Here is a 16,214-nt window from a genome sequence, read left to right as displayed (position 1 = left end):
CATTTGGCATCTGTCAAGGGTTATAAGCACACAACAGGTTTCATCGATAAAATCACATCCAGCTTTTGAGAGTTTAAACATTCATAAACATCAAAGTGTCCACTACTGAAATCATCACCTGTCAATCTAAGATTTTTAAGAGGCATTGGCGGTTGTCGAAAGGTGTAAAATATTTGGCTATTTTGGTACAAAATAGCGACAACCGAACAATTCAGCGGCAGCCATCAACTAACATGCAAAACCATAGGTGAAGAGCTTAAGCATTTCACTCTTATAGTGCTCCTGTGTAGTATAATTATCTCCTGTACCGTCATCAGTCCACACCTTGAACCTGTCCCAGTCATTCAATACATAAGACACAATGTTCCTCCGGATATCAAGAGTGAGCCTGATATGGCCGTGCAATATGTAACAGAGAGAATAGAAAAGGTAGGTGGTATCTCCGGGCATGGAAACCACTCGGTAAGTGACAGTTCTTTGATCGATAGTGATCATCTCGATAGACATGGTAATGGGGTTGGAATGATAAAGGAAATGGGTACCTGAGAAATGTAAAGTAAGTCTAAAATACCTATACAATAACTATAATCGTAATAAACAAACAATAAAACAACGGAGAAGCCGTGGATTAAACAAAAAGGCTGTAGTTATCAGTAGGAAGACGTGAATCCCGTGGCGAAGCAAGGAAGGGAATGTAGAGGCCGGAGCGACGGACGGTCTTATATAGGCAGGCAGCCAACAACGTGGGAGGCGTTGGGATGGGGGACCCAACGCCACCTCACACGGTGACCGAGCTGCAGGCTATGGACGTATATATGTACGTAAGTAGGATTCAGTTAGCGTTGGGAACCCGTGTACCAAATTTTTTGAAGATGGGCCCATAAGTAACAAAGACTGTTGAAAAGTTTAATATGGCGGCCGACAGTGGCATCATACCACCGAAATAAGTATGTACATCGGTTTCGGTTAGTGCAGGGAAGCCGCCTACCAAATTTGGAGAAGATGGGGCCATAAATAAGAAAGTTTAACATGGCGGATGTTGTTGAGCGTTATGACCATTACGTGTAGAATTATGAAATAAAACCTGCTAAACTTTTGTAAGTAAGCTGTAAGGAATGAGCCTGCCAAATTTCAGCCTTCTACCTACACGGGAAGTTGGAGAATTAGTGACGTTGGAAAGTTCAATATGGCGGCTGACAGTGGCGTCATACCATCGAAGTAAGTACGTACAGTGGTTTTGGTTAGCTCAGGGAAGCCACCTACCAAATTTCGTGAAGATGGGGCCGTAAATAAGAAAGTTCAACATGGCGGACGTTGTTGACCATTATGACCGTTACTCGTAGAATTTCGAAATGAAACCTGCTGAACTTTTGTAAGTAAGCTGTAAGGAATGAGCCAGAAAAAATTTCAGCCTTCTACCTACACGGGAAGATGGAGAATTAGTGACGTTGGAAAGTTCAATATGGCGGCCGACAGTGGTGTCATACCAACGAAATAAGTACGTACATCGGTTTCCGTTAAAAGTTCAATATGGCGTCCGACAGTGGCATCATACCACTGAAATAAGTACCAAATTTCAGCCTTCTACCTACACGGGAAGCTGGAGAATTAGTGACGTTGGAAAATTCAATATGGCGGCCGACAGTGGCGTCATACCACCGAAATAAGTACGTACATCGGTTTTGGTTAGGCAGGAAGCCGCCTACCAAATTTCGTGAAGATGGGGCCATAAATAAGAAAGTTCAACATGGCGGACGTTGTCGACCGTTATGACCGTTACGTGTAGAATTTCGAAATGAAACCTGCTTAACTTTTGTAAGTAAGCTGTAAGGAATGAGCCTGCCAAAATTTCAGCCTTCTACCTACACGGGAAGTTGGAGAATTAGTGATGAGTCAGTCAGTCAGTGAGTCAGTGAGGGCTTTGCCTTTTATTAGTATAGATATATATATATATATATATACATACAGGTATATACAGTATTTTATATATATATATATATATATATATACATACACACACAATCCAACATCTGTATGCCTGTCAACTTTTTACAAGAGAACTACATAATGGATTTAGATCAGGCTTTTTCTATAATTTGCTTGATTTTGCGCCTTGATTTCCACCACGAGAAATCCCGCACGGTTCCGGCCCCACTGATGATGTCACTTCCAGTTCCTGGCCCACTGATGATGTCACTTCCAGGTCCTGGGCCACTGACAGTGTCTCTTCTGGTTCTGGCCCAACTGATGGAATCACTTCCTGTCACAGCCTTTAAAGCCACCATTTTGCAACTTTAAGACAGCTCTGTTTTGGACTCAGACCTTTTAACATCTCACAATCTATTTATCCATTTTGCAGTCAGGTCACAATATATGGGTGGCTGCCCCGAACCTTTTTGATGTCTTTCGTCTATTCTTGTGGCAATGTATCAACACTTACTGAGACAAAGTTAAGCAACAAGTCAAGAGTTTGGAAAGACCATCAGTACTCATGTGTCATTCCCAAGAGTCACTAATTATCTCCACTTCCACACCTCCTCTGGTACATGGAATATATAAAAAAACAGAATTCATGGTTTCAGTTTAATCCAGAGAACTGAAAGAATTAGTTTCTTATCACTGCATCAGCGCTGTTATAGATGAGTGAACTCCAAATAGGAAAAGGGTGTAAGGCTTTGCAAAATACCCATAAAGCAGGCTAGGGATTTCCGTAGGGTGCCTCACCCCAGCCAGTCTCAGCCCAAACTCTACCCCATGGCCTTAAAATGGGCAACAGGCTTTTAAAGTTCAAATTACTTTAAAAGTCCCAAAATACTGTATATGGAAATGCCTCTCAAGGTAAAGTAAAAATGTAAAAACATTTGGCTTTTGAATGCAGTCTTTACTTAAAAAAGGAATTCATTTGAAAGTAATCAAAACAGCAAAATACAGTAGCTAAAAAGCAGGAAAAGGAAAAAAGGTTTTCCTGTTGAGATGTAGTTGTAAACCTGAGACAGGAAAAGGGCAAAAATCCAGAAAGTACAAAAATGATCCTTACAAAAATAAAATCTCCAAACAACAATCAATGAACTAATTAAGGATATGCTCCCCAGCATCATTTATATAGGCTTAGGGTTGTCCTTCAGCAGTGACGTCAATGTAGTTCACCTTTTGGGTTTCCATCTACAAAGCACGAGGAACATAAGAGCACAATAAAAAATACATAGAAGCTAAGTAATAAAGAAACAGAACAAAATTAACAAAAAATAACTAATGACAATGCATAAACATAATACATAAGAAATAAAAAAGGGCAAAATAAATGAAAAAAAATCTTAACTAAGGGAGCACACCATGGCTGAATCATAATGAGTACTAGCCAGTCTGGACACAACTTCAATTAATGGGGATGTCCCCGTTTTGGAACCCTATCCCTCTCTGTGTTTACCAAAATCAGATGGCAACACTGTTTTGACTTTGAAGACATGCCATCCAAAATATGAAGACATATTGACTGTGACTGATGAGACAGAAGTCTACCATTACTCTGCTGCCAGTTGTTCATCACAAAGGTGCCATCAGCACACCACTCCTGTTCATATTGAAAACATCAGCATGCCAGGATTCTGTGCCATAAAGATGATGCTTTGACAGAAAGTTGTTTTGCCAGTATTCATACATAGTTCAGCGAGGGAAATCAGTTTTAATTACAGAGAAGAGAGAAGGAGAAAGATTATTGCGTGCAGAGGCAGTGAAGGAGAAGGGCCGAGAGAGAATGACATGTGCAGCTGTGTCATTACGCTGCTTCTCCAGCACAGTCTCAGCCCAACAACAGAGAGCTACTTTAGTCTCCCTTCAGAGGAGTGACTCTGGCTGGCTAGTGGCCAGGATTCCAGCCCCTGCTGTCTGATTGGCTGAAATGTATTCTTCGTTGCTCTGCCCTCCTTCCTCTGCTGTCCCCTCCTCGCCCACACACTATCCCTCTCTCCCTCCCTTGCTCCTTCCCTCTTTTTCAAACTCCAAGTCACTGAGCTGTTCACACACCAGGCAAGCGGCAGCCTACGCTGGGAAAGGAGAGAGATAGAGAGAGAGAGAGAGAGAGAGAGAGGGAGGGAGGGATACAGCAGCCCTAAACATTTTTGCTACTTATGTAGGATCCCTGTCAGTGTGTTTCTGTAGTCTGAGGTTGTGTCAAACAAGTTTAATTGACAGTGTAAAAGTTTGCCAAAGTTTGTTTCCAGCTTTTTGCATTCCTCTCATATTTATAATTTCACCCCCCTCTCTCTAAAATAAACAGCTCAAGCTGCTATGTCGTCAACAGCTGGAAGGATTATATTTTTTTGTTTGTTTTAAAGCAAAGTATCTTTTCATTTTTTCAAAGTGATTTTTTTGCAGAATTCTGTACCTTTTTACTTGGAGTAGTTCCCAAAAAAGGAGAGTATTTTCAGTTTGGATTTTTTCAATTTTTCAGTCTTCATGTACAATATACATTGATGTGCTTATTATTTTTAAAGTTGTGGCTTTCTTGATCATTGCTGTTGTACTTTTTATTATTGTTATTTATTTATTTTTTTACTCAACTCTGGATTCAGTTTTACAGTTTTGCTTTCCATTTTTCAAGAATTCTAAACATCCTGTCAAGGTCCATACTCGCTTGCTATCAGGTAGGATGCTATCATGGTCTATATGACTGTTCATCTTGTTCTCCTCTGGATTTTCATCCAGAAACTTACCTTGGCAGCAGAACGTTCAGTCACCAGGGAAAGGTTTAAGGTGGTATTTGGTCCACTGATTTGTAAGAGGACATGCCTGAAAGGCCAGTGCCGGGACACTTGTGAGCAAGGCAATAACACCACCCTGATTGGGGAGAATGGACATTCTGGAGATACCCTAACTGGTCCAGGATTCAGAGTGGGTGAGTTTGGAATTATTTTTCTTTCTGCTTTGGGATCGAATTGCAATTTCATTTTTGCATTTTGTAACTGTTTGTTATTTTTAAAGTAACTGTAAGTAACTGTCATCATACTGTAATTTTGTTTGGAAATGGCAGTTCATGCCAAAAACATCACAAAAAAGATTCTGGTTTTGTAACTCCTACATTATTATGGGCAACAACTTAAGAAAACATGCTCGGTAAAGTTCAGGGACTGTAAGGACAGCCTCCTTTACTGTAATTAAAGTAAAAGCCTGGCAATTAGGCTTACCCTGCATAACAGCCCCCCTTTAACTTGTCTTGTCTTTTAGACTTAATTTAGCTTTTCTTTATCAGATTAAATTTGCTAGTTTGGTGCCTCATTCTAGACCTCTAGCACTACTCCAACTTGGGTGTATTTTCCTTGTATAAAGTGCTATTGGAAATGCAGGTGCAGGCGTTTATTGAAGAGCATTTCATGTAAAAAAGTTACACTTCACAGACATTTCACACATTCCAAATCTAAACCAAGATATTGCAAAAATGTAATTGTTAGTGAAATGAAGAGTGCACATGAAATGTGGCTGTTTATCAAATCATTAGCAAAGCAGAATCTGAAATAATACTTATAAGTGAAATTAAAGAAAACCTTTATCAAGAGTGAGAATACGTAATTTACATAAACAAATACATCTGAATTCTTACATTTTAGAGATACAACACTATAACATGTTATATACAGTAATATACAGTAAAGGCTTATCGAGAGCCCAAGTCTATTTGGGCAACAGCAGCTGCAAACCAAGAACTAATCCTGGACTGGGAGCCAGTTTATTATAGGATTTTGTCAATTAAAAGTAGCCAAGTAGACGACTCTGTATAAATTTTAGATTTGGGAGGAAAACCAGAACACCTGGAGAACAATCCTTGCAGACTGATGGAAACATGTAAACTGCACACAACAACTGGGGTGGGGTATTCAAACCCAGACGAGGCTGAACTGTGAGGATTTGTAGTCTTTATTACTGTCACACTCCAGCATGACAGAAAGTGTCAACTGACAGTACAGTAGATACACATGTGTCTTGGTGGTATGGCCTCCTTAACACCTGATTACTTTGTTTGTTCTTGACTTTGAAGACATGTTGCTAACTAGGCTAAAATATTAACAATGTGTGCAAAATCTATCAACTATGTTGTCAGCTTGTAATAATTTCATATAGGAATTTTGTTTGTATGTTTTGTTTCTTCTGAAGGCAGTGTGGTCTAATGTAATGCTTATACCACTGCAAAATGCAATGTGTATTCAGTATATTTAAATTTATGAAGTGTAGCAGGCTGTCTGCATAGTTACTGCTGTCTGTTATAACCAGTTGAAGCACAAGTATTAACATCAGAGTCAATTACTTGGGCTCATTTCTCCTTGAGGATGTCAAGGCTCTTATTCAGGCCTGAGGTTGTGCTGGCGTATTGACTTTGGTGCTTGCTTCTTTTTGCCCACATTTCTCTTTCAGCTGTAAAATATCATATCCAAATCTTATTTGAAACTATGAGTGAGTCTCTCCTTGGTGTCAGTTCCGTAGTCATCAGAAAATCCATCATCTAGTAACACACTGGTTGAAAGTTCAATTGCTAACATAGAATCGGATGTTACTCATTAGTTTTTACTAGCTTCTGATGAAATATTGGATTTGTATGAACATGCATTTAGTTCCTCGAAAGCTTTCACTGCTATGAATACCTGTAATTAGTTAATCAATTTTTGAAAGAAATAAAAATGAAGAAAAAAGCATAATTTCCATTTAACCCAATACCGCACAGAAGCTTTGGAAGAGTATAGAGGTTCAAAATACTTTACTAAAACAAAATTAGGAACTTAAATGCAGTGATGCCACAAAGCTGAATATTATATTATATTATATTATACTGACATTGTGCTTTGCAGTGTTGCCATACAGATCCAGGGTTTAAAGTCTGGGTCCATCTGCTTTATGTGTGGAGTTTGAGTGTTCTCTCTATGTATGCATGGGTGCTTTAGTCTTCCTCTTACATCCCAACAGAGGTGCATGTTGGGTGAACTGTAAACCCTAAGTTGTCAGAATGTGCATTTGAATGTGTGTGTGTAAATAGGATTTGTTATGGACTGGTGTTGGTTCCTGTCTTGTGCACAGTGCAGCCAGATCCTCCATGACCTTGAATTTGCTTAAGCAGATTTGAAAATGTATCCCAAGACTATATAAACAAATCTGACACAAACACTGAAACAATACCAACAGTAGTTATTTCACCCTATTTTGTATTGAATTATCCATCCTTTTATCATCTAAACACATTGTATCCTGAGTAGTGTTCCGGGGAAGCCTGGAGTGTATCCCAACAACAATAAGTCATAATGCAGGAAAAATCCTTGGACAGGAAACTATTACAGGGCAATTTAGCATCAAGCAGAGCAACTGGAAGAAAACCAATACAGACAGAGGGAGCTCCGTGCACAGAGAACCTGGGAGGTGCACGTCAGACTCCTTGTTGTGTGGCAGCAACTCTACTTCCACATCACCACACATCTTATCTTATCTTGTCCCACAAAAAGGTCTTCATCTTTTTTTGGCCTGTGCTAAGTTAGCTTCCATTGCCCTAAAAAACAAACAGAATTATTACCTTTTAGATGGGGAGCCATGATATACATTAGTTGTCATTGCGCAAATTTGCTTTAGGCATGACTTTGAATTAATCTACAAAAATACTTTATGTGTTTCTATAAAGGACAGCCCAAAATAGGATATACCATTACAATAAAAATAACAAGTGAAAGACAGTAAAGTCTCATTATTTCTTTGTATACCAGTCAAATGGAATACATTGTAAAATGCTGAGCATTTTACTGACACAGACAAAGGAAACACATTGTAATATCATAAAAGAAAGAATTTCAGAGAAACAGGAAAACCCACAAGAAAAAGATTTATACAAACAAAACTACACCCTTGTAGACAGGCAATTCTGGAGCAGACTATGCCAGAAAATTACGTAGGATATTTATCTTGGAATAAAATAGAGAAGAAATTTTAGATAATGTCTCACACCAGATTCAGTGAGTGTTCACTTTGTGCAGAAGTACATTATGTGCCCTACTAAACCATTAAAAAGACCAAAATAAAAATGGATTGAATATACATATAAAGTTTTAAAGATTTTAAATGTGGTGAAGGGGAAATTGAGGTGAGATTATTGAATAATTGTTATAAATATACTAAAAAAAAAAGTTTTTTTCCTAACACAGAATAGTTTAGTAACCAACAAATTGTTATCCATCCATCCATCCATTCATTATCCAACCTGTTATCCTCATTTATTAAAAGCATGGAAGACATTTCCAGTTTTTATTTTTATTGAATACTTTTATTAAGAAGGTTTGAGCTAGCGTAGAAAATCCATGGATAGGTGAATTAGCCTTGCTAATTTGTCCTTTGTGTTTGTGTGTGTGTGTGTGACTGATAGCCTATCCAGAACTTGTTCCTGCCTTACACCCGATGACAGGCTATAGCTACCTGGATGTCATGGATAGGGCTGCATCCTGGCTGGGAAGACAGATCTTCCCATACCCAGCCATGAGCATAAGGAATCGATGTATGTCCCATGGCAGGGTTTCAATATTCTACCTCACAGCCAGGAGACTTTTATGGAAGGACAAAATAATTGCTGGATGGGCATTCCATCTAGGTTGCATAATGCCCCCTTTCCTGGTCAGGTAGCCAAATCAAAGGAGGCTCAACACCAGGGATGGATGGGTGTTCTCACCTAGATTAGCAACTGGGAGGCAGAAACAGCAGATGGTCAGGCTTCCTCCCAAAGACAGCATTTTATCCCCTATACACTATGTGACAGTTCTCTCTGGCTAGCTCTGTTTTGAATGCCAACAGGGCTGTTTGGCACCTCTAATCCAGGAGTGTAGTCCTGTTAAGTTCCTTGGGTGCCATCAGAAGCAACTGCCAGAAGAGGACTCCATTATTTTGTAGCAGTTCTACCTGATCTGGAACTGCTACCTGCATGCAATATTCTGGCACTGAATGTACTTCCAGGTCAGGGCTAGGAGGGGAGAACAATAATGCTTGCATGGAAAGGAATTGATATTTGAAGGAAGGAGAAGACGAAGAAACTATATATACAGTATATATAGCAAGGAATACATACAGAGTAAGAACAGAGATCTGAGATTGTTAAAAGGTTGGGGTTCCAGAGTAGATGTCCCATTTAACTAAAGGCAGGTTCCTGCAAAGATAATGGCACAAAATCAAGAGTTGATTTTCAACTGTTGGTCCAACATGTAAAGAGTACTTTGTAGACAAAAAATGCTTCCTTGCAGGAGGATCTGTTCCCTTCAGTAGCTGCATTACCAAAAATAATGACAACTTCCTGTTGGTGGGCTTCTTAAGCAGCAGGAGGACTGGAAGGGATAAGACTTCTTGGAGCTTGATGAAAGTGATGTCAGTTTTATTCCTCCATTCCACGGGAAATGAGGGAAAGACAGTTACCAACTCGAGTGTGTCGTACTCACATGATTCTTTGTAATTCACACCTGATTAAAGCTGGGAAAACTCTCCCTGAGGCTTGCGTGTCTGACAGTAGTATCGTGGCTATCTCTTCCTTAAGTAAATGACACATACACAATTGAAAACAGGATTTATTGGAGTAGGTAACTGTCTTCAATTGATCCAATGATCAGCTCACGCGACCTTTGAAAGTGCTTTTGATGGCGGACAAAGGTTGTCATAAACACTCTGACTGGTCTGTGACTACGCAACCCCATACACAGAATTGTTTGATGCACTGCGTTTCATGGCACATTACTTCCATTACCATCATTATAATTATCTGCGAGTTGTGTAGATTATTTTGGCTCTCACATTGTTGAGTCTTGGCTGCCCAACAAATTGTTGATGGTTTGTGACTTTACCCCACCTCAGACCACTGTTAGTAAGTACTTAGCGCAATTAACTATGAGCACCTTGCTATTAAAGAAATGTTTTGACCCAGTTGTCTAGCATAACAATTTGGCTTGTATCTTCTGCATTCAAAAGCTTGACTACAACTACCTAATGTAAACTTACTAAGTAATACATCCATATCCTTGACATGTGCAGTTGTTGTATGATAGCCAACACCATTTCCTTCATATGAGAGTTGTTAAAATATTTTGGCTCATCGGTATATATTTGGTATACCTAGTCACATTTTCCTTATTGTGCTTCTTTCAGCCTTTCAAAGAACAATCCTCTTTATACAATTTTGAAACATAGAGCTGTACAATATAAAATGTTTCTCAAGTGGTTGTTTTCTGAATGGCACAGTGGTTGGTTTGCAATACTGCCTCACCATTCCAGAGCCCTAGAGACTTCCTGTGTGGAGTTTGCATGTCCTCAACATATGTGACTGGGTTTTCCTGCAGCATCCCAATGATGTGCAAGTTAAGTTAATCAGCAACTCCAAATTAACCTGGTATGAGGGAGGGTATGTGTACGTATGTGTAAATGAAAACTGAGAAGGGGTTGCACCCCATCTATGGTCACTTTCCTACCTTGTAGCCAGGACTGTCAGTCTAGGTTATGGTTCCCTACAACACTGAAGATTAGAAAATTGATCAATTGACAGTAAAGTTATTCCAGTTTTTTTTTTTTTTTATTAGACTCATTTTCTTTCAAAAATATTTATATTTTTTTTTTCTATGGATTATCTAGTTTATTTCACATATTCCAGAGATGTTAGTATTGGGTCAGTTGTCCTCATGTGAATAGACAGGGGTTCTGCCCAGAGCTGGTTCAAACCTTGTTCCTAAGGCATGTCTCATGAGTTAAGAATCAGACAGAATTTCCATCATTTACTGTACATTCCTTTCATTTTATATGTCCTGCTGTAAAAGTCAGAATGTGAATACCATATTCAATTACCTGAGATAAGAAGGATATAAAATTTCTCTTGAGGATTCCCAAGGGGTTCTGAAAGAACATCAAGTCATTTTGATGATTAGTTCAAAAATGATTTACTTCACTTTGCTAATAAACATGCCAACTGCTTTTACTACACATACTGTATATTACAATGTTTTGAGACATTTTATTCAGTATTAATTGCAAAGCCTTGTATTATTAGAGACCAATGTATAATCTGATTTTTTTTTTTTAATGTGAACAATGAGAACATTCAGATCTTCTCTTTTTAGAAATAAATGTGTGAAATATTCTGCTCCACCCTTTCTTGGAAATAAAAGACTTAGGCTTTCATCCAAAAAACCTTCTTTGTGAAGTTCATAGTCAAATAACCAGAGCATAGTTTTCTGATCTATTTGTTGATACCTATTATATATTATGGATCAAATAAGAGTGCTCTGTCTGTAAATTGCTATCATCATTTAGCATTATTAGGATACATAGAGATTCTAGTTAAGAGTGGATATGTTTTACAGCTGTTGTCTTCACAAGAGTGGAATGATAGTTCATTAGACAGTGGCTTCGCAGCACTAGATTTGTGACCCTAAATCTAACTGTGTGGAAATTATACACCCTCCCCAGATTGACCTGGGCACTTTGTCAATGCTTTCCAAACATCTTATACAATTTCGTTTATTGGGTCATTCATTCATTATGCTAATCTATGCACTTATTACAGTACATGCTTATTGAGCCAAAGCATGTTCCAGAAGCATTAGATGCCGAGATGCTGAGCACATTCACCCACAATTTTACTCTCATTCATCCCAGGCCACTTTAGAGCACTAATCAGTCTAAAACATATGATGTTAGCTTATGCTAACACAAGGTCATGTTACGCCAGAGTCTATCCCAGCAATTCCATGTGCATGTGAAGAATTGATCCAGGGCAGGACTTCGGTCCATTGTAGGCTCTTCGCCAAATTTTCACACAAACCCATCCTTGAGCAATTTATAATTGCCAATCAGTGTAACACACACATCATTGAAATGTGGGAGAAAAACTAAATAACGCATAAATCCCACACAAACATTTGTAGAATATGTAAACCCCACAGTGAAGAAGGTGGCAATGGACCCCAGACCTCTGTGAGATACCAGCTATGTCAACTGTGCTGATACAAGTTGAACATCTTCACATGTTGCCACTAAATTGTCTAAGTATGAGTGACTGTCCAATTGTCAATCAAATGTTTGTTTAGTGCCTTCCAGTGAATGCTGCTTAGAGTAGGCATTAGCAGTACATGACCCTGTATTGAAAGAAACAAATTTGGAAGACCAATGAATCAATTCATCAATATGCTTGGGATGCTGGAAGAAATCCAACCACCTGAAATCAAACCCTAATTCCTCTGATGCATTGTGGTCTGGAGGAGATGAATGAATGGAGGAAGTTGATTTTGTTAAACACCAAGTATCTCTAATTCTTCTTAGTCCTGAACTGGGTCATGGTGGGTGCTGGAACTTATCCCAGCTAGCACAGGTAAACCAGGCAGGAACCAATGCTGGACAGGATGCAAGTCTATCACAGGGTGAACATACATACACACATCAGGGCCAATTTGGCATTGCCAATTCACCTAACTTGCATATCTTTGGACTGTGGGAGAAAACCCACACAGACACAGGGACAACATGCTAAACTCCAAGAAGGGAGTACCTGGAATGTGAATCCTGGTCTCCTTACTGCAAGGCAACAGCATTACCACTGTGCAACCATGCCACCCACATGGAATATCTAATAATATTAATTTTAGTTTTTAATGTTTAACTATTTTTCACTCTCATTGCTTTAAAGTAGCAAGATGCCAAGAGGAATCTAACTAATTTATGGAGGAAGCAATGACTTCTGATGAAAATATACACAGAAATAAACATTTCTAAAGTGAGGTCTTGAATTTTTAATCTTACTAGACTTAAGTTCTGTTTTCAATGTGAAATAACCATAAATTAGGCTTACTTTTAAATCTTAATGTGGTGCTGTTTAACATTTGTATTATTTTTTATTTTTTTATGTCTAAAATATATATTGTTTGTAGTTTTTAGAAGGTCACAACAATCAAATTATAGCTTTTATTTTTGAATATTTGCACATCAGGAATTTGAAATGTGGACAATAACACTGATAAAGGCTCTCTCAGTTTACAAATTCTTGCACACCTGAACGCACACATTATTCCTCAGTACAAAACACATTCTTTGCCTGACATATTTGTAGGGGTATGTTGAACTCTCTACTGTTCTCTGGCAAGTCCTAGAACTTTGTACCCTGTTGACTCGCTCCACCCCAGATGTTTTAATGAATGAAAGAGAAGTTTTAGAGATGTTTTGAAATAAAGAATTGTGATAAAGGCATATACTGTAAACGCAATCTTATGCCGTCATCCCTCTATCATTTCTTTCAACTCAGAGAACTGTAATGCTGCCCGATTCCCATGGGATGCCATTCTTGTTTGCCATTTACAGTATATCATGTCATATGTTTGGCATAATGTAAAATGTATATGTTGAAAGTACAGTAAATATCCCTGTAGTTGGGTACCTGGTCTGAACCAAGACTGCAGGATGAAGTGGGAGCTTCTGCTCAAATGGCAATAGAGGGATGACAAATAATTCAATAAAAGTCCTCAGAGTGTTAACAGACAGCAAGTGGGTCCTTTACAGGATGTGTTCTATATATTTGGGAGAACAGGCTAACAGGGAGGCGCCTAAGACACCTAGGGCCATTATTGAAGGTTGTAAGAGGATAATCCAAAGAGTTCCAAAGTATATTTCTTACCTCAGAAGTATTTAAGGAGTTACCCTGAAAGTGATCCTTTACTGAGGTTTGACAATTCATTTAAGTCATTGCTCCTATGAGTTTATAGTTGTGAGGCAAGTGTTATGAAAAGGAACATATTTTTAATTCTGACCTTCTCCTGCATGTTTTTGGATTTAAGTTACTCCTGTAGGGGGGTTTGGTGCATGCAGAATTTAATTTTGTTAGGTTAAAATATATTGGAGTTTAAAAATATTTTACATTTTACTGAGACTTTTTTTTATGGGTGTCGCCATTTTGTGGATCATTTAGTTTATTGTTACTACGGTTTTGTTACCTAAGAATCATTGGGAGTAGTAGGTCAGAATAATGCACTTCCTCATCTGAAACTGGATTAAAGCCTGAGAGTTTGCGAATGTGCTTTATTTGTTTGACTTTAGGGTACTTATCATTGGTAACAACTTTTCAACTGCGATTTTTGCTTGTCATTTTCACTTCAATAAATGATAGGATAGAAATTCTGGTAACAAACCTTGGCCTGGTTAAACATAAAGTCTTTTAGGTGAGAGCTGAACTTTGGTTTGTTAAGTTTTATTTGATTGCATGGGTGGTTATTTACGTTTAATTAAAATAAATAAAAAGGTAAAAGTCTCATATTCTGGTCCATTAAAAATTCTAAAGCCTTCTACTGATACATAATTGTGAGTCTATCCAAAAACATATCTGGCAAAAGGGAGATTGTCCAGTTTAGGACAATGTGAGTTGCAGCTGTTACAAGGAGTGCTTCAGAGATACTGAGTTGGATAGGCACTTCGATAGAGAGGGCGTTGTCTGACTAGTTTAACCTAGGAAAGTGTTTATTTTTTTGCCTTCTTTGGCCTTTACTCCTAGATGTTTTTTCTCCCTCTTATTATTTTCCTAATAAACCATTTAATTTTGTTATTTTATTCTCATTGGCATTATGATGATTTTGGCAATATCTTGAGAACATCCCTATCTTCTACTTCCCCTTTACACTTGGACTTTAAAACGCGTTATAACTGAAGGCCAAACAATGTCAGTTAAGCAAGTTCTGTGATGACAAAGAGCAATATTGGTCCATGGAGAAGAAGGGAATCACATGATAACATACAGATGGAATGTTTAACTTCTTTGTAGAAAAGATCAGAAACTTAAATTGATTATATGTTTTTTTTCCATTTAATAAAAAAAATAATTACTAGACATCCATATAATATTTAGCTTTAGAAAATGTGATGACGGGAATTGGTGAGTTAAGAACATAAGATGTTTGACAAACAAAAAGAGACCATTCAGTCCACTCAGATTGTTTGGTTAATTAATAGGTGAGTTATCTCAGTATCTCATCCAGAAACTTTTAAAGGATTATCAAGGTTTCTGTTTCACCTACACAACTTAGTAGTTTGTTCCAGATTCTGACAATTCTTTGTATGAACAAGTTTGCCCTGGCTTTAGTCTTAAATCCACTTCTCCTTAATTTTCACTATTGTCAAGTACTTGATTCTCTATTTAATTCAACAATTAAGTATTTTAATAGTAGATTGTTGCAAGCAAAGCAATTTTTGAATTGCATCAGCTGGTTACTCCAATGTACCAGACTGTTTAGGGAAACAGAATGTAAGAATATCCAGACCTCTTTCTAATATAGACTTGTGGATACTGGCATGCGTTATCAAGTTTTAATCCATACCTTTACCTGAGCTCTTTATTTCTAGTTGTTTTTTTTTAATTCTGTTGAAACAGATAGATCATAGCATAGGATACACTTGTTCTTTTGGTAGAATGTTGTTATGCGTTATTATTATTTATTAGGAGAATAACATGACTTATTTAACATACATCACATACATTTAAATAAACTGGAGTGAATGGTATGAAAATGCAAGGATAACAGGCAACAAAGAAGTAATTCTAAATTAGAGCATAAGGAGTTTAGTACTACACTTAGTCTAGACGATAAAGCAGAGACAGAACAAAACAAGACCTACCTATGGTTCTTAGAGTTAGAACAGTCCCTAGAAGTCCAGAAGATAATAGAATGTTAGAAACAGTAAGTAGTCTTTTTTTTGACATAAAGTAATCCATCCATTTTCTAACCCACATATCTGTTTAGGGTTGTGGAGGATTAGTGCCTATGTTGGCAGTAGGAGATGATAAGCAAGAACCTATCCAGGTTTATTTCAGGCTTGGGGTAGATCTAGTATTCAAATGTTCTTCATCTATATGTATTGTTCAGAAGGTATTGTCTGAGTGGTATATGTTGTAAGCTTACTTTGATTTTTTGGTTTATGCATTTTTAACTTTGCTGGGATTTCTCTTAGAAACTCAACTTTTTTTCCTCCTGCAAATCAAGCTGTCCAGTTTATAAATACTGTCGTGTTGTTGTGTTGTCTATAAATGTCACTGGTATTTGCTGTATTTTCTGATAATTTACTTATACTGGTTGCTGTTCGGTTAGAGCAGATTATGGAAATGGGTGTATTGACTTCTTTTCTTATATACACTCTACCTGCTTGTAAATATTTATCAAAGTTTTTTTCTACACTTTCATTTTGCATAA

At 37.8% G+C, this 16,214-nt stretch overlaps 1 protein-coding gene across 2 annotated transcripts in view; it reads left to right on the top strand.

Annotated features, from left to right (window-relative positions):
- Positions 1-3,991: 3,991 nt before the first annotated feature.
- Positions 3,992-16,214, top strand: part of ltbp3 (latent transforming growth factor beta binding protein 3) — a 240,313-nt gene continuing 228,090 nt past the window's right edge. For both annotated transcript variants that reach the window (XM_039769013.1, XM_039769012.1), the window contains exon 1: positions 3,992-4,894. In XM_039769013.1, coding sequence (XP_039624947.1) covers positions 4,657-4,894 — 238 coding nt within the window. In that variant the 5' untranslated portion in view covers positions 3,992-4,656. The remainder of the gene's footprint in view (positions 4,895-16,214) is intronic.

This window comes from Polypterus senegalus, chromosome 11 (genome assembly GCF_016835505.1).
Source record: "Polypterus senegalus isolate Bchr_013 chromosome 11, ASM1683550v1, whole genome shotgun sequence".
NCBI classification, from domain to species: Eukaryota; Metazoa; Chordata; class Cladistia; order Polypteriformes; family Polypteridae; genus Polypterus; species Polypterus senegalus.
Note: the sequence above shows the minus strand (reverse complement) of the source record. Positions and strands in the feature narration are given on the sequence as shown.